Source organism: Lithobates pipiens, unplaced genomic scaffold, assembly GCF_037356315.1.
Source record: "Lithobates pipiens isolate NorthernLeopardFrog02 unplaced genomic scaffold, aLitPip1_a1.2 Scaffold_8, whole genome shotgun sequence".
Lineage (NCBI taxonomy): Eukaryota > Metazoa > Chordata > Amphibia > Anura > Ranidae > Lithobates > Lithobates pipiens.
In genome coordinates, this window is record NW_027507903.1 from 17975945 (window position 1) to 17995350 (window position 19406).

The following is a 19406-nucleotide window of genomic DNA, read 5'->3' on the forward strand; positions in this document are numbered from 1 at the left end:
CTAGGGGATCAGAGCTAGACTCCGGTTCGTACCTATTTATTTTTATATGTGTGGGCAATATTTTGAGTGTACTCATTATAGAGAATGAAAGCACATTATCAACTGGCTGAGTTAATAACTGAGTCTTTCAGCAGCTACTAGCACTAATTTTCCTAAATGATCCCATGTGAGTTAGCATGTTTATGTCTGGAAGTCTCTCTTGACCTTTGCATTTATATCATACATGCGATGCTAAGTAGAGAGTCTTCTCATTTTACCTTAAATGTCACAGACAAGCGGTCTTTAGGATCTGCATTGTTGGTATGCTTTATGACCTGGCAGCAGCAATAACTTCATACCTCAGGCTCATTTATTTATAGAAATATGCACTGCGTTGTTCAAGCAAGTCCATTAACATGACTTGGCTGTGCTCAGGAAACAGCAACTGCCTACAGAACATAATGGGTACTTAAAGATGCCCGCATGTTGCAGTAATTAGGCTCCAGAGTACCCTGGGAACTCCAAAACTTATCACGAAGAGGTAAATATTGACTATAGGCGATGCTGCTCAATTTTGATTCCTTAAAGCCCAACTCCACTCTGGCGGCAGTGGATAGATTCATGCTATGCATGAATCTATCCATTGCATATAGGGGGATGGACATGCCCATTGAAAATGTTTAACCTTCACGCATAGAAGGTAAAAAAAACCTTCAATATGTAAAAAACCTTCAACCTTCAGAACCACTTTAGCTTCTGGAACATGAAGGCAGCTCTAAGTGCGTACTCTCACAGTTTTAGTGTTTCTTCTAAGCGCAAGTTTAGATTATGAGTTGTTTAATAGATGACCTTAACCACTTCAGCCCCGGATGATTTTACCCCCTTCCTGTGCTGAAGTTGTTAAAGGGACACAGAAAGCATGTTTACCCTCTGTACATGATTCAGTTACACAATTCTCTTCTCCATACCAGAGCAACTCGGATCGCTGCTAAAAACTTTAAATGTAAAATTAATTGACAACAGAGGCTTCCGTATGAGACACAAAAATACTTTATTTTCCAATCTGCTGTTTTTAGCAAAAACTCGAATTCTACTGCGTACATCTGCGACTAGTGTCAATCTAAAAAACTATTGTCATTGTACCATACGCACTCACACCGCATACCAACTGTGTTTTTAGAAGTTTGAAGGTAATGACAGTGGGGACATAATGATGAGTCTTCCTAATCACACTTTGTTACATTAGATTAATTTTGTTTTTAAAAGCCGCTTGGGGCATTTTGTGAGATAAAAGGTGCCTCATTGGAATCACAGGTGGGCATCTGCTGAAAACTGTTTTTTTCAAAGTTGAAAACCCAATGTTCCAAAAACACTTTTCCAACAGTAGCCTAACATTTGGGAAATTGGCTGTCACTTTTCATTGACAGTGACGGTGGGATCTGTTTACTTTACTTCCCGACTGATTGTATGTGCTAGCTAAGCTTGGCAAGATCATTCTACTGCTAAGCCACTCTTTCACACAAACAGAAACCTTATGGTGTTCATCTACTGAATGACTCTATTACTCATCAAAGCTAGGTGAACACATTACTGCAGCACAGAAAAAAAAGCAATAGGTATACAATAAGTATACAGCACATCAGGTACAGGCTTTCAGATACACAGGATGATGCTGGGCGCATATAAACCTACTATAAACAATAATAACGTGAACAGCAACCATAATACACACATGGAAAAAGTGTTATTAAAAAAAAAAGTCTGATATATTAAGACACCTCCACACACACCCCAACACTTCACTATGACCAGAGTTTAAAGGGGGTAGCTTAAAATGTATCTAAGCCCAAAACCAAAAATTTAATATGAGGGCTGTACCAAAAGTAATGCAAATTTGGGGCATAACTTTTTTATTAACTTGCAGAGGTTCGTTTGGAGACACTTTAATTATGATCAAATTGTGACCTCGGCCAACTGGTTCAGCAGAAATTACAGCATTTTGGTACAAGGAAAATGTGTTACTAGTGAGGTGGTTTTATGATACATGGAAATTAGTTTGGTACATAAAACCACTATCACCACTAACTGACAGATGTACTTTAACTGACAAGTGATTATAAGTTTAGTATTGCCCGAAACAGATAATGAATGCTGTTGCAGGAACAAGATGGGTTAGGTCAGCTCTTAAGAGTAGATTGTTGCAAAAGGTGTGAGATAGGTGCAGTACTCAATTAAATTCTTTAGCAAATAAAATTTCAGTGCATTACGGCAATTTCTAATTTATACAGATACTTAAAAATTCATGCCATTGGGCCACGCCTTGTGTGGTTGTGCTATCATGCTAGTAAAAGTTTTTTTGTATATACACTTTTTTTGTTTGGTTAAATATTATAATGGATTTCAGAACGAGCGCCTAAGATAATCTTGATCTGCTTCCTCTTCCTCTTCTTCCACTTCCTCTTCTTCATCAAGATAAACAATGGCCACTCTTTTCTCACCAGAGACCATATGACTCTGATGTATCATTCTTTGCATTTGAACAGTTTTTTCAAGCTGTGATGTTTCAGTGATGTTCTGGCTCTGGGGCAGGATTTCGTAAGCAAACTGAGAGACGCCAGCAACTTCTTCCTCACCATATCCACTTTCTGCCACCTCTGGGTCATCCATTAATTCAGTACTTGACTGACTATATCTTGGCTGACCTTCAGACTTACTGGAAGTAATCACCACTCCACTATCTTCAGCTTCTTTTCCTTCTGAATGCTTTGTGGCAAATTTGGTTATGTCCATCTGAAAAGTGAATGTCTTCTCTTTTGGACCCAGTTTGATATGCTTGATCGATCTTTCACTCTCAGTAGAATCTCCAGATGGTGAAGAAACAAAAAAATCAGAAGATTCATAAGATTCTGTAGTTGGTCCTTCAGAGATTACAAATTCTGACATAGGTGCTTCTGGGGAGCCAAGTCGAATGTGTCTAATAGGTCTGTTTGTATCTTCCACATATGTTTTGTCTTCTCCACTAATGTGGAAATTTGCAGAGATGGGGCCTCCAAAAACAATATGTTCTTTGCTTGGACTCAGTTTTATGTGGTGGATAGAAGTATTGACATTGGTTTGGTCATTTCTCTCTGTGATGTCGCCATGATCTTCCGAAGTATGTTGTTCAGAAACATAACCTTGATACTTAACTTGTTTTGACAGATGAATTTTCTGAGTAGCGGAACTATGTTCGATTGGTTTTATGTCATCTTTTGAAGTATCAGTTTCTAGTCTGCTAGGTCTGCTGAAGTCATCAGTTGTGGGAATTCTGCCCTCAAACATAACTTGTGTACTGAGAGATTCACTTGGGTTCACCTTAAAATGTGATGTTGCCTTACTGGATCCTGCAGTAAACTCAGTGCTATGACTTGTAGTTTCCTGACTACCAACTTGAAAGCTCTCAAAGAATGAGCTTTTAGTTGCCCGACTAACACGTTCTACATATTTTTCTTGAGCTGCTAGTTCTCCTGCAGCTCCTACGCCAAAAGTTTTGAATAGAGGTCCCTGAAATATGATCTGCTCTGTGGGAACATTTTCAGTTGGACTTATTTTTATATGTTTTATAGATCTGTTCTGTTCGGATGTTTCTTCTGTGTTTTTCACAATATCCAGTTTAAGGTTTTCAGAGATAGGGCCCTCAAAGATGATTTGTTTGTTGTACAATGGTTCCTTGGATGCAAGCTTAATATGATGCTCAGATCTGTTTGTTTCTGTTGGGGAAGGGGAGGCAGCTGAACTCTGAGAACTTGCAGGCTCCACTTGAAATATCTGCTCAAGGTCATCCAACTCTATACGTTTTATGAATCTGCTAGCATCAGTGGAGCTTTGCCCATAGGAGACTTCCTGTGTAGGACTAAAATGGACACTTGCAGTTGTTGGGCTTTTCAGAACATTTTCTTCAAATATGTAACGCTGTTCTCTATTATTCATTCCCAGTGTAACAAAATTGTACGAGTCTTCACTTCTATTCATTTTGTTTCCAGCAGTGCTCTCTTCTTTTTGCGGTACATCTTCAGAGGACATTGTCTGAGATTTGTGAATAGTCCTCTCTTCGCTTTCAATGATTTTATTTAAATCAAGATCATTTACATCATCTGCGTCTAAGGTTTTTGATAAGTTTATTTCTGCCACAATGGTCACAAGGCCACTTTTATCTGCTTGGTCAAGCTTTTTAATATCCACCGCCAAGCTGCTGGTTTGTGTTTGCTCTTCCCCAGCAAGTGTTGACAGCTCTTCAACTAGCTCCTTAGGAAGGCTTCCTTGCAAACATTCTAGCGTCCCTTTTAATTTTTCATGGGAATCTTTGAGGTCTTTTGAAAGAAAGTCAATTAATGATAACTGCATTTCAGGAGAAGCTTTAATTGTTTTCTCGATTACAACAGTTTCAACAGGGGACTCTCCTCCATGTTCCTCAGTGTCAAAACTTCTGCTGCTGTACATTGAGGACCCATAGCTGTCTGCTTTCTCAATACCAATAGTTTTTACATGTAATTGTCTGTCTTCTTTTGTCATGTCAGAGCTATCACCACTATCCACTGATGACCCATAGGTGGCTGCTTTCGCAATCCAGATAGCCTCAACAGGTGCGTCTTCATTTTGTTGTTGTGTTTGCAGTTCATTATCTCTATCCACTGAGGACTCATAGGTGTTTGCTTTCTCAATCACAACAGTTTTCACATGAGATGTTTCCTTTTGTTCTTCTTCGCCTAGTGTATCACTGTAATCCACTGTGGTTCTGTAGTTTGTGGAGCTTTGTTCAGTTATCGCAGCTTGTTTTAACATCTCACTCAAACTTTTACGACCTTGGGAGCCCTGTAAGAATTCATCCTGCCAAGAATATGTACCATGGGACTCTTCCTCTGTGTAAATTTTTCCTCGTATGGTCTCCTCTTCCTCTTCCTGTACATATGGATTATCATCTGGAATGGAAACAAAGTAATCAATTTCTTCATCAACGTGCTCACCCTCTATTAGTTCCTCAACTCGAGCTGGACTTTCACTGGGTTGAATGTTATCTTGTGTTTGATCCGATCTTGCAGAAGCAGGCATTTCTTCAGGATTTACTGATTCTTCTTTATAATAGCTATCCTCTGCTTCTTCTACATGGAATGGTATAGAGTACTCCCCTTTTTCATATGCAAATGTGCCAATGGATTCTTCAACTATCTCCACATTAACAGATTTTCCTGGAGACCCCTTTAGTCCAGTGTGAATGACATTTCCAATCCATTCTTCTGCTTCTGCTCCTGTAATATCTTCTTGTGTTTGATCTGTTCTTATAGAAGCAGGCATTTCTTCAGTATTTACCGATTCTTCTTCATTATAGTTATCCTTTGTTTCTTCTACATGGAATGGTGGAGAATACTCTCCTTTTTCATAAGCAAATGTGCCAATGGATTCCTGAATTATCTCAACATTAACGGATTTTCCTGGAGATCCCTTTAGTCCAGTGTGAACAACGTTTCCTATCCATTCTTCTGCTTCTGCTCCTGTTATATCTTCCAATATTGTTTTCTTGAATTTCCTGCTGTGAATTTCTTCAACTGGGATATTAGCTGTCTCTGTCTTCTGAGATGATGAAATGGATGCTGTGTTCCACAAATCGGTTAGGTCTGGTTCATCAAACAAATCCAGCTCTTCTTCTACTTTAGACTCTACCAATATTTCTGTTTTCATGGATCCATCACTGCACTTTTGTTTTCGTTCTAAATAGGTAACATTGGTATCATCCAAGTCAGAAGGATGACCTAATTGTTTAAGTATATCGGTGACTAAGACTTTGTTTTCAAAGGTCTCTGATGAAATACTTGAAGATTCTTCTGCTCTGCTAAACTCATCGTTTTCAAAGCTTGCATGCAATTTGTTCTTTTCATCAATTCCAACTCTTTCTTTTTCACCGATAAAAATTCTATTTACATTTTCTGAAACTCTGCTTTGCACTGAATTCTCAACATTTTCTTTGTATGAACCAGTTTCTTTTCTGTTACCTTCAAGTTGTATTGGTATTTCCATGACTACTTGCTTATCTTTTGGCTTTTCTCCAGGAACAAAGGTTTTTATAAACTTGCTGCCCCGATTGTTTTCTTCCAATAAGGTATTAGCCTCATTCTTTTCAAATACAGAAGACTGTCCTAACTGTTTAAGATAATCGTCAACCAAAATCTTTTCCTCTCTGTGTTCTAGGTTAGTTTTGCCAGATTCCCCAATTTTCCTTTGAGAAGTAGTATCTTGATTCACATAGGTTTGACTAACGTTTCTTGCTATGTTTTCTTCAACGTCTTCCTGTTTTCTTTCCTCAAATTTTATTGGTATTTCATATAAAATTGGCTGATCAGCTGCCTTATCACCAAGGACATATGTTTTCTTCACCTGGGTGGTTTCATTTACATCCACCGTTGAACCTCCTGCCACATTCGTGTTACCTATCGCAACATTCTCCTGCTCTTCTTTTCTTTTTTTAGCTAGTTCTCTTTTTTTTCTCTCCTTTTTCACAGGCAGCTCTTGTGTTTTAGGCTCTTGAATTGTCTCTTTCTGCACTGTTTCTGTTACACTTACTGTTTCATCATAATTCTTTCTATTCTCGTTTGCGCCCATGTTTTCCTTGCCCGCCACAACATGCTTTGTTTCTCTTACAGATTGCAATTCTAATTTCCTGTCTTTAACAACTTCTGTTGCAAATACTTTTTGAGAATCAGTTTCTTGTTGCTTGTTTTCTACCTTAATGTCAACCTGACCTATGCTAGCCTCTTTGGAACGAGATCTTGGGCGAGCTACTGGCTTCTGATCTGTAATTTGCTCTTGTTGGCTTGTTTGACTAATTATTGTTGATTGCGTGGATGAATATGGCGCCATGGTTATTGGTTGTACTGTCTGATACAGCACAGTTGGTGTGGCTTCTGACTTACGTGAAGAGTCATATCTTGGGGACAAGCTTGTGTCCCACCTGCCATGTCTTTGTTGAGATGTAGTTTCATAAATACGTGAGCCAAAGGAACTGCTCGTGTTTCCTAAATTTGTATATCTTGGTGAAATCTGTGTTTGTGGTGTAGTCCGAGTCTGGAATCTGCCTGAATCAGCTGTCTGAACTTTCCATTGTGTCCTGCCTTGGCTTTTAGTACTTGGATATTGAAATGTCTCTCGTCCTATGTTAGAAAATCGTGTGGTCTCCTCCAATGTTGATGTCACATACCCTAGACAAAACAAAGTATTGTTAGTATATGTCTAGATTTATTTTATTTTTTACATCCTTTGGTATGAAACAGTAGAAATAAAGACACTAAGGGGTTGATTTACTAAAACTGGAGAGTGCAAAATCTGTTGCAGCTCTGCATAGAAACCAATCAGCTTCCTGTTTTCTTTTTTTGTCAAAGCTTAATTGAACAAACTGAAGTTAGAAGCTGATTGGCTACCATGCACAGCTGCACCAGATTTTGCACTCTTCAGTTTTAGTAAATCAACCCTAAGGATTTTTTTCTTCATTTACCTGTTTTGTTGTATGTTCTAATAAAAAGAAAAAAGAAAAACTGAGCTTATTAATAAAATGTACCCAATAATACACCAATTACTCAAGCAGAAACTCTCCTGTGAGATATAAACACAGTACCATAATATTCAAAAGCATCCACAATGTAGTTGGCACCCACATATAACAAACAGTAAGTGACATCCAAATGAAATAAGTGGTATCTAGTGTAATTTTTGTCCACTAGATGCCACTCTAACTATACGTAGTGTCGTGACTCCATATGACCAATTGTGACACTTCCTGTTGTCCAGTTTGTCCTTTAGTACACATTGGGGTTTTTGTGGGCACCACAGCAGTGTTTGCTCATACTAGTTTCTAAACATATTAGCTAGTAACTTTTTAGGTTCGGTTTTCTACCACATTGATTATTTAACTTATTTGTTTTTACATGGCCCTATTCTGGATATAGATCGAGGTCTGGTTTCTTGTCCAGTGATATGATTGGTGGCCTGAGACTCATCTAGCACTACCCAGGAAGGAGCCGCTTAAGTATAATTGGTTCTGCACTCTGCCTCTCAACCCCAAGAACAGCCTCAGCCCCTCTGGCACACCAGGCAATAGTGTAAGTGCAAGAACCAACGAAAACACACGTTATGACAAAACACAGAAATGTCTTTACTATAAAGGTTTCTGTGGAAAAGTAACAGACAGTAACAGTATATTCTTAAATTAATTAGCCGAAGAACAATACCTGAGATCAAGAGCAATATAACTCAATGTATTATATCAGGCTGTTTTCAGGGGATTTCAAAATGGCAAACAACCCCAAATAATTCCAAGGGCAGAGGCAAACACTTCAATAACAGCAAATCACAAGATGGCAACTTTATACTGGATTGATTACCGCTACTTAAATTGGCTCTATGAGTCCAGGCAGGAGGAGAGCAGAAGAATGACTCTCTCTTATGTCAGACTTCTCTCTTCTGTCCCCTGACACCACAGACCCAACTACAAACATTGTACCTAGCTCAGTGTTCAGTGGCGTAACTTCCAGGTCAGACTATCCCAAACATACACTTCATATACAGAGCCCTGAGTATGTGTGTGCATGTCCATATCGCACCAGTAACTTCAGTCCCTTGGAAGAAAGATGAGGTTGTGTATCTTCGGCTAGCCACTTTAGTTGGTGCACTTAGAACTCCTGTTTGGCAAAGTGTAGCTGTGGTATGTGAACATTGCAAAAGTCTGGAATCGAATAGCCAAACCCATTGAAGTCTATGGGATCCGAATGTGAAAAATGTAATCAAAAGTGCCCATTTTGAGGGCTTATATGCAAGTAATTGGCCATATAATGGTTATGGGGTCCGGGTACTGCCCTGGGCGACATGTATCAATGAAAAAAAAGTTTTAAAATACGTCATATTTAAATGAGCAGTGATTTATTGATGCTTAAAGTGAAAGTATAAAAATGAAAAATTCCTTTCAATATAGTGCCTGGGGGGTCTCCTTAGGGCACCTATAAAGTGGCACATCTGTACTGTGTATATAAGCTGCTGCAGCAATAATTGCATTTATAAAGGCCACAAAATGAAATTTTCCCTGCAAGCTTTCTTTATTTTGTAAGCAATGACTTGGGGAGCCAGTCTGTATGATGAGACCACAATGTAGTGCATTGGGAACAAGATTAGCCATTTTTGGGATAAATTCTGGTGTTTCTACCATAGACTTTGGATTTCTACTTCTGTTATGGGATTGTTCTTTGGGTGTCGATGGCACCTTCACACTGTGACTGCATTGAGGTACTCCTGATGAAAGCAAGAATTGGCCATGCTGTCAAAAATTCTAATGATATACTCCTGTCAAACAGGTGCAAAAAAATAGTTCTTTGGGTGTTGGTGGTGCCTTCACACCGCAACCCTATAGAGGTACTCCTGATGAAAGCAAGAATTGGCCTTGCTGTAAAAAATTGTAGTGATATGTACCTGTCAAACAGGTGCAGAAAAAAAGTGGTCTTTGGGTGTTAATTGTGCCCATTTACCCTACACCAAAAACATTCTTCCACATGAAATCAGCACCCATAACACTAGGCAGCCTAGAAGTCCTGCAGTGATTACACATCCCAACACTTAATCGCCAACATCAGTATCAGGGGCTTCATAGCTGCTGGTAATCCAGGACTGATTCATTTTTATAAAAGTCAGATGGTCCACGGAGTCTGTGGACAGACGCATTCTATGATAAGCAACAAAATCTCCAGTAGCACTGAATGCCCTTTCAGAAAGCACGCAACCCAGCAGCTCAATAGCATACTGGGCGAATTCTGGCCAGTGGTCTATTCTCAACTGGAAAGCTCTCCATCTCTGTTTTCACCCCTAGATAATGGTCAAACATGTGATGCAGACGCTGCCGATGGGATGTGGAAGCTGACAGTCCTGGGCAGTGGGGACTAAAAAAATTCAGCCTCAAAACTATGTTTTCCCTGACACTATAACCTACCAGAGTCAGGAAAAGCGTTCGATATTGGAAGCATCATCTGGATGGTCTTCACCTATGGCTTTGAGAACATCTTTAGATGGCATCAAAAGGCCCTGACTAGGTGTGTAGCAACAAGTGTTTTTGACCTTCCATTATAGGAGGATGTGAGCTGGTAAGCAAGCATTTTGTCCGAATAGGTGGTGGTGCTCCAGACGAGATCACACTCTGGCTGACGGATGGTGGAGTTGTTGCAGATACACTGACAATAATTCCATATTAATTTTCTCACCTTTTTGGAATTATTTCACTTTTTTGCACTATATTTAATTTGGATGTCACTTAGGCCGCGTACACACGGGCGGATTGTCTGTCCAACTTAGTCCGCTGAACAGTGTTTCAGCGGACAATCCGCTCGTGTGTGGGCTTCAGCGGACTTTTTCAGAGGACAGTCTGACGAACAAAGTCTTACGGAATTTCCGTAAGACAGTCCGTTCAAACTTGGTTTTGTCCGTCCAAACTTGGTTTCAGCGGACAGTCCGCTCGTATGTAGGCAAGTTGGACGGACTAAGTATGGCGCATGCTCAGAAAGGGTTTACACGGCCGAAGGTTGCATTGCAGTGTATAGGACGTCGTTTTTCTAGTCCCGTCGTACGTGCTGTACACGTCATCACGCACGCTTTCAGCGGACTGTCTGCTCATCGTGTGTGGTCAAGTCCGTTCATGCAAATTTTGAACGGACTGTCTGTCGGATTGTCTGCCGAACTTAGTTGGGCAGACAATCCGCCCGTGAGTACGCAGCCTTACTGTTTATTATTTTACGTTCTATTCTCTGTTTAAAGTTTTGAAAGTTGTGCTCTGAGATTTGGGGTAAACATCTAAAAAAATACCAAAAATATGTACTTTGGTTTTAAGTTGTAGATAACAATTCACCATATAAGGAAAACTGTATTATACAAAGTAATTCAAGTAATTTTAAAGGATAGGAACCGTGGTTGTTTTAAGAAAATATTTGTTTTATTAAAGGAAGATGGCCAGAAGTATTCCATATTTGGAGCTTTTCACAATTTTTTCGGTATAATAGTCTTTATAAAATATCAGCAGGTGTATTTTTTTAGGTTTCTAAGCTTTTTAAAGACAATCGCAAACTAATAATATGTCACAGGTCATGACCTAATTGTATTTATATTGCTGTGCTATTTACTAATGAGAAATTCATGTATAACAAAACTAAAAATGTAACATACAACGAAAAAAAGAATGTGTTAGAACTCGTTCACACTAATGTATTTTTCATTTGCTTTTTTTTTTTAAATTGGTCCTATACATAAATATTAACTTGCAACTTTGTTAACGGTCCTGCTGGCCGATGAATAAAGAGTAATAGAAAAGCTGCAATTCGGAGAAAACACCATTCCTGGTTCTGGCTAGTGCTATCTACATGTCTGGATTTAGGATGATTGGAAACACTGGGGTAATTAACAAAGACTGGTGCACGCCAAAAAATGCACAATTTTCTGTAAGTATGCTTAAAGTGACACTAAATAAATATCCCTATTCTCTAAAAATAATTATGGCGTGCGTGGTACAATCTATAGGAGATTTCTCTCACTTCCTCGTGAATGGCAGGTAAACTCAGAAAAATAGATTAAGAGGGACCGCCATAGTGTAGTATTTAAAGCATAGAAGTTTTATTAAACAGGTTTAAAAACTACTCACAAACGAAGCTGATAAAAGCACATCTGACAGACAGCATTAAAGTAAGACCGGATATGGACGTCACTTCCGGGTTCCTACGCGTTACGTCTTGGAGACTTCAACTGAAGTCCCAGTTGAAGTCTCCAAGACGTAACGCGTAGGAACCCGGAAGTGACGTCCATATCCGGTCTTACTTTAATGCTGTCTGTCAGATGTGCTTTTATCAGCTTCGTTTGTGAGTAGTTTTTAAACCTGTTTAATAAAACTTCTATGCTTTAAATACTACACTATGGCGGTCCCTCTTAATCTATTTTTCTGAGTTTACCTGCCATTCACGAGGAAGTGAGAGAAGTCTCCCATAGATTGTGTTACACAGCCGTTTTTTGCAATCATCCTGGTGTTCATCATCTATACTGCTGTTCACTCACAGCAGTGAGGTAATTGCATAATATTTGCTTTTTTGCACGGATCATCACGGATGGATTAATTGCCCAGCACGCTGCACGTTTTACTTAGTGTATTCACCGGATTGCATGATCTGACTGTGTATGGGACATTTACCTTCAATCACGCTGGCCACTTGAATTGAATATTTTATATTTTTTCTTTCTTTACCTGTTTGTGCTCCATTTTACACACTTTTTGATAAGTAACATTCACTTTTTAAATTTTTTGGTTTGTATGACAAACTTGCGTGTTTTTTTGCACATACAGTCACTTTATGGTCTTTGCACCAGTTATCACTTTAACGTATATCCAGTTATAACTTATATCCAGAATCTGTCTTTGCTTCACTATATACATTTTGTAATTAAGTTTACACACTTCATATATGTATTTTGGTCTATATGACAAATCTGCGTTTGTTTGCACATAGAGTCACCTTATGGTTTTATGCACTAGTTATTACTGTTATATATGCACAGAAGCATCACTTGATTAATTTATGCACAGTTGCACTTTATTTGATAATCGCATACCTGTGGCCTATTGCGATCACTGTATGGTTGGAAATCAGCGCATCACATCCTTTATTTCAATTTCTTAGTGGTGAGAGACAACTCATTTAGTGATTGCAGCTTTTTTCCATTAGTTACTTTTCTATTTCCCATAGAGCGCAGAAGTTTCCAAATATATACAGTGCGTGGTACAAGGTACAAAGTGTCTTTTTGTATTTTTAGGAAGGAGCACTATATAACAAATAAGGAGGTTGGTTATGGGTGGCAGAAGGGGGGGGGGGGTATAAGTTAGGATCAGTGACAATAGATGGTATTCAGGGGGAAGAAGTAGGATTGTTAACAGGCATGTTCACCCCCCTATAAAGGTAGGGGATCTTGGTCAAGCCACACAGGGATATAGCAAGAAGGTATAGAGAAATGTCTCCATTTTATCATTAGGCTTATCTTCTATCTTTTCATGCAGGAAGACAGAGTTTATCCTGGATTTTGTTTCATTCAGAGAGAGGGTGGGCATTTTCCGGCCTTGACGATTTTCTGTTTTTGCCGCAGAAAGGACATGTAAAAATAGTTGAAAGCTACGTTTGGTAATACCAGAAGGTTTGAAAATCAAGAAGCATGCTGGGCTATAAAAAGGTACTGGGGCATCTGAAAGTTCAGAGATCACCCAAAATTGGTGTATTACAGAACAGGTCAACCACATGTGAAAAAAAGTTTCCACCTTTACCGTATCTCTGGAAGCACTGGGTTGGGCATCCTGTAACACAGTAAATGATTCTGGAGGGAACTAGATACCATCTTGTTAAGATCGTGTAATTAGTATTGATGGTTAATACATTGGTTGAAGAGGATTTAGTTGTTTCCCAAATTTGGGACCAATCATGTGCGTCCTACTCTGATGCTGACCATTTTTGTGTGTACACAGGAGGGTGTTGGGTGGAAGAGGACAAGAGTAAAGAATAGATAAGTGAGATTGGCACATGGGGCAAGTGTTACATTTGGATTCAAAAGAAGTAAGCATCCTAGGTCCTTCTGGAAAATCAATATTAGAATGTAAGAAATTGTATTTGTAGGCAACAAAAACAATCTTGATGTGACAACTCTTTCTCTTGTGTTAAAAGTGTACAGCATTTGACCCCATCTTTGGTGACCAGGTACCTCACATTTGTGACATCCCCATAATCTATTCTTTAACCACTTACGGACCGCCCGCAGTAAAATTTTACAGGCAAGTAACTGTACACCGCTCCCTTCTTCCGGGTTCCAGTATACTGTATATGCCATAGTTTGTAGACGCTAAAGGTTCGCACAAACCAATCAATATACACTTTTTGGGATTTTTTTTTAACCAAAGACACGCAGCAGAATACATTTTGGCCTAAATTTATAAAGAAATTCGATTTTTTAAATTTGTTTTTTATTGGGTATGTTTTATAGCAGAAAGTAAAATATATTGTTTTTTTCCCCACCATTTTCAGTCTTTTTTTTTGGGTTTTTAAAATAAAAAATAAAAACCCCAGTGGCTATCAAATTCCACCAAAATAAATCTTCTGGAGCTCAAGTGGTTAAAGACCTAAGGGAAATTAAGGATTATACGTAAAGGTCATGAGAGGCTTGTGAGGGGATTGGAGATTAGCAAAATATTTGATCGCTTCCTAGAATTTTAAAGTAAGTTTCGTGATGGGATTAGTGAGATGGCGTCTGTCGGAAGGGTGGAACCAAACCTTGATAGGGTCACAGTGCTTCTAAGGCCACCCAGATAGGTGTTTCAAATTTGGCATGAAATATAGGTATTTGGGTCCTGTAGTATATTTTTAATTAATGCAGTTTTCTGCCTCCGTTTACATTTTTTTTAAAACAGAGTCTAGTTGTCAATTTAAACATAACTTCCTGCCACAAATTAATAAAAAATAATAAAAGTGGTGCACGACAATTTGTTAATTTGTTGCTTGGTAGTGGTTCTGCGCCAGATTCAAGCATGCTTACTCCGCACGTGCCAAAATTTTGGCACAAAGCCAAATTTATGTTTACACCCTTCTAGCAATAGTAATTGTTTTAGAACTGTTTTTAAGTTAGAACATTGACGCAAGTTAATTATTTTGAAGCACGCGACCTGACATTTATAGAAACTGTTGCAAACACTTTTAATGTGATTTGGAGTAGGTGGTGTGACACCAGATATAACTTGACTCTACTATTGTTAAAAAATAGAAAACTACCACATCTTTTCCACACCCCTTTCGCACATCACTTCCACACAATATTTTTCATTATCATTACAATTTTGTAGATTCATTACATTCACCCAAAAAAATTTACAACTATCTTTTAGTTGACCAACATTTCCCTATTATTCCTCTTCACACCCAGGCATTTTTTCACTATATCCGCTGCTGCTCAAACATGCCGCCTCAGCTCCCGGGTGGGTGATTTGTGCCTCCGACTCACCATGGGCCAGTTGCCGTTTGCTGCGTTGCTGCCGGGGATGGTAGATATGCTTGGTTATTTTCCTTTAAAAGCACTTTTTGTACTGTATCTATTCCCCTCTATACAGAGTGTGGTTTATTATATCTATACATTTTACAGGAATCTGTTGCATCTGCTCCTGATGAGTGGAGATGCATCCACGAAACGCGTCAAGCTACATTGGATGCTACAGTGATATCTATTACGCCCTGATGTTAATATCTACATTAATTCAGTACATTTACGCCATTATAGACATAGGTACCGGATATGTCGCCCTGAGGCACCTGTAGGCTATGCTGTTGCTCTACATACTATTTATTGTTTATATATGCTTCTTGATTTGATGTGTTTTTACATACACCTTGATGTTCTCATAAATATATATTGTGCCAAATAATTGCACATGTATGTATGTATATATATGAATTTACTCCGTATTATACATCATTATGGATTCAATTAAATTATTATTTTTTACTCTGACCTCCACACTCCAGCCGCTTCATTCAAAGTCCCAACTTCCTTTCTATTTTTTGCCAAATAACGGGATGGATGCGCTAACCCGTGCCTCATTTAAAGTCCCAAACTGTCTATTGTTCATTGTTTGACTCTACTATTGTTAACCCCTTTTGGACAGCCCACCATTGTTATACGTCGGTACTTTGAAGAGGAGTATTGTTGTTATGGCAGCAGCTAGCTGCCATAACCCCGGTATCCTCTTCTTCAGTGATCGGTCCGGTTTCAGATAAAAGTGGTCTCTGAGACGTATACGCTGCAAGATCACTTTTATTGTCGGTGGGAGAGGGGCCCCCCCAGTCCCGCCAAGCTCCGTGCCCTGCACCCTGTCCCGACGAGCTTGCGCGCAGAAGCGAATGTATACACGAGTAGCGCCCGCATATGAAAACGGTGTTCAAACCACACATGTGAGGGAGCGCCGTGATGAGTAGAGCGAGAGCAATAATTCTAGCCCTAGACCTCTGTAACTCAAAACATGCAACCTACAGAATTTTTTAAACGTCGCCAGTGGAGATTTTTAAGGGTAAATGTTTGTCGCCATTCTACAATTTTGAAGTGTGACATGTTGGGTATCAATTTACTCGGTGTAACATTATCTTTTACAATATAAAATAAAATTGGGCTAACTTTACTGTCTTATGTTTAATTCAAAAAAGTGTATTTTTTCCAAAAAAAGTGCGCTTGTAAGACCTCTACGCAAATACGGCGTGACAGAAAGTATTGCAACGACTGCCATTTTATTCTCGAGGGTGTTAGAAAAAAATGTATAATGTTTGGGGTTTCTAAGTGAAAAAACCTGTTTTTAACTTGTAAACAACAAATCTCAGAAAGAGGCTCGGTCCTTAACTGGTTTGGCACACGGGAAAAGCCAATCTAATCATCACCAAGTGACAAACTTTTCAGTTACTACCCTATTACTCTTTTTTATTTTGTTCCAGTAAGGCCCCTTGCAGAAGGGGTGGACTCCGCCAAGTGGATCCACCTGCACGGCGAGGGATCTGTCCGCTGATCCCAGCTGGGTAGGTGAATGACAGGTCCGTGTCTGCTCCGCTATGTAGGGTGGACATAGACACAGCCAGATATTCCCTAAGGGGCGGTCAGATGGAAATGGAGTGCCTGTTAATTTCCATCCAACCCACCGGACAGATGGAGAACCCCATCCATCTGCTTTTAGCAGACCAGATCGGTTTGGATGCCGGTGGGTGTAAGTGGACACACTTACCGCTGACATCCGCCGCACCATAGAGAGCTATGGAGGTTCCGATCTGCCTGAAAAACTGTCAGGCGGACCCAATCAGTCTGTCAATATAAAAGGGGCCTTAGACTGATGTAGCACTGACCCCCGAAGGAGCTGCTGATTTTGTTGGGCTTACCGTTACCTTCTTGACCTTGTGTATGTCTAGAGGTTTCTCGAGGTAGATGGCCCAAAGAATTGTAGAAACTGACACTGGATCCGCTTTTGGGATTTTTATTTGCAAAAAAGAGTAGACAAAACACAGTCTCTCAATGAGGGTTAGAGGGTTTAGGTAGAAAGTTCAGGTACTCTTGGAACTGCTCAACATAGAAAGTCTCTCACTCGCAGGAATCCAGAGAATAGCCACTCACAACTGGATTCTCACAGCTACCGGATAGACCTCCTCTCACTAGGCCTAGCAGCTGATAGAGTGTTCAGATAAAGCAAAGTCTCTGCCTCTGTTGTAGAATGTTTGTGAATAAAGTCTCTGCCACAGACTTGTAGAACACTTGTAAATAAAGTCTCTGCCACAGACTTGTTGTAGAACACTTGTAGATAAATTCTCTGCCACAGACTTGTTGTAGAACACTTGTTGAATAAAGTCTCTGCCACAGACTTGTTGTAGAACACTTGTAGATAAAGTCTATGCCACAGACTTGTTGTAGAACACTTGTAATAACTGAAGGATGTAGACAAATTTAGAGAGCCCTCATACGGTACCAGTATCTTGCAGCCGGTCCGGCGATACCATACGAGTGTAGATTCACTTGGTGTCTTTCAACTAAGCCTCCAGACTCTTTCTGAGAAGCCTGCCTTCAGCGTGGCCTTCTCCCGAAGAGTCCTCCCCTGGTTGCTTCCTCAGTTGCTGGGCCTCTCCTCAGACGAGACAGCACGGGACCACCTTTGAATCCTCCTTCCAGTTACTTTGCCTCGGGCTAGCCAGCCCCGAGACTTTGAATTGGATGGATCCACACCCCAGGCCATGAGAGCCATGGGGGCTGGTCAGGAGGACCAGGACCAAACAGACAGAAAGATCTTCTGGACTGGAACCCAGAAGCATGTGATGTCAGTACCTTAAGTACCCTCTCCCAGAATGCACAGCAGGAAGACACTCCCACTGGGCTGGTTCTGAGAGAAAGTGGCACTCAATGCGCCCAGCACAACTGCATTCTCCGACCTGCCAGTGATGACAGCGCCACCCGTGGCCAAGCAGAACACAGTGCAATCCATCTAGACTGGTACTGAAACCGTAATTTGGTACAATTAAGCCCAAAACCAAACTGTCGTTTTAGGAACTTTAAATAGAGAAAAACACATAGCACGTGCTCTTCAGGAGCCGGCGCTACACTGATAACATAGTTTTATGTCAATAATGTAAGTTAATGTGATGTATACATTTTAGTCGCTGTGATATGAATAAAAAATCAGCATCAAGAATGATTCTCACCGGCAGGCCTGTCTCTGATAGTGTGTTCTGTGATGATTACTGATCCCTTTTTGCTCTCTGCTTCCAGCAATGCCCTGCAAACACAAAGCCAAAGAATACTTCAGTGTAAATAGTAAAGAGGGGATGTCATCGTAAGCAAATGCATGTGTAACAAAGATGATGAAATCAATCATACACTGAAGGTCAGTTTGGAAGTCCGATCTCCTAAGAGGCATGTAGCAAACACTGCATTATATATTTAAACCTTTTATAGCGTATTTATTAAAGTAGAACTAAACTCTCTATCGGCATTAATTATTTTTAATCCTTATACTGCTAGCATTAGTAAATAGATAGGAAGGTATATTATATTTACGTGTTTAAAATTTTTATTTATTTTTTACATTTTTTCAGTTGCTTTCTGATTTCTATGACAAAATGATGTCATACATCCTAGGAGCTACATAGTAGGGGAGGTTGAAAAAAGACACAAGTCCATCAAGTCGTGTGCGATTATATGTCAGTATTACATTGTATAGCCCTGTATGTTGCGATCGTTCGGTTGCTTATCTAAAGCCCCATACACACTTTCAGATTTTCTGCTGAGTTTTTCCTTCAGATTTACCAAAACCATATAATATAAGGTCAAACCTTAGAAGTTTCAACGTGTATACAATCAGGCAGGCCCTTTAACTACATAGCTTTGATAAATCTGAAGACAAAACTCAGCAGAAAATCTGATAGTGTGTATGAGGCTTAATAGTTTTTTGAAACTATCGATGCGCCCCGCTGAGACCACCGCCTGTGAAAGGGAATTCCACATCCTTGCCGCCTAATTGCCTTATTGCCCTAACAGTAAAGAACCCTCTACTCAGTTTAAAGTTAAACCTATTTCTTCTAATTTTAATGAGTGGCCACGTGTTTTATTAAACTCCCTTTCACAAAAAAGTTTTATGTGGGGTGGGGTCACCAGTATGGTATTTGTAAATTGAAATTATATCCCTTCTCAAGCGTCTCTTCTCCACAGAGAATAAGTTCAGTGCTCACAACCCTTCCTCATAACTAATATCCTCCAGACCCTTTATTAGCTTTGTTGCCCTTCTTTGTACTCGCTCCATTTCCAGTATATCCTTCCTGAGGACTGGTGCCCAG

At 39.7% G+C, this 19406-nt stretch overlaps 1 protein-coding gene across 1 annotated transcript in view; it reads right to left on the minus strand.

The window, feature by feature from the left end:
- Positions 1 to 1011: 1011 nt before the first annotated feature.
- Positions 1012 to 19406, minus strand: part of LOC143960690 (synemin-like) — a 77356-nt gene continuing 58961 nt past the window's right edge. The window contains exons 3-4 of the mRNA XM_077469491.1: positions 18276 to 18349; positions 1012 to 7208 (exon numbers count right to left, since the gene is read on the minus strand). Of these exons, the coding sequence (XP_077325617.1) occupies positions 2380 to 7208; positions 18276 to 18349 (4903 nt within the window). The 3' untranslated portion in view covers positions 1012 to 2379. The remainder of the gene's footprint in view (positions 7209 to 18275; positions 18350 to 19406) is intronic.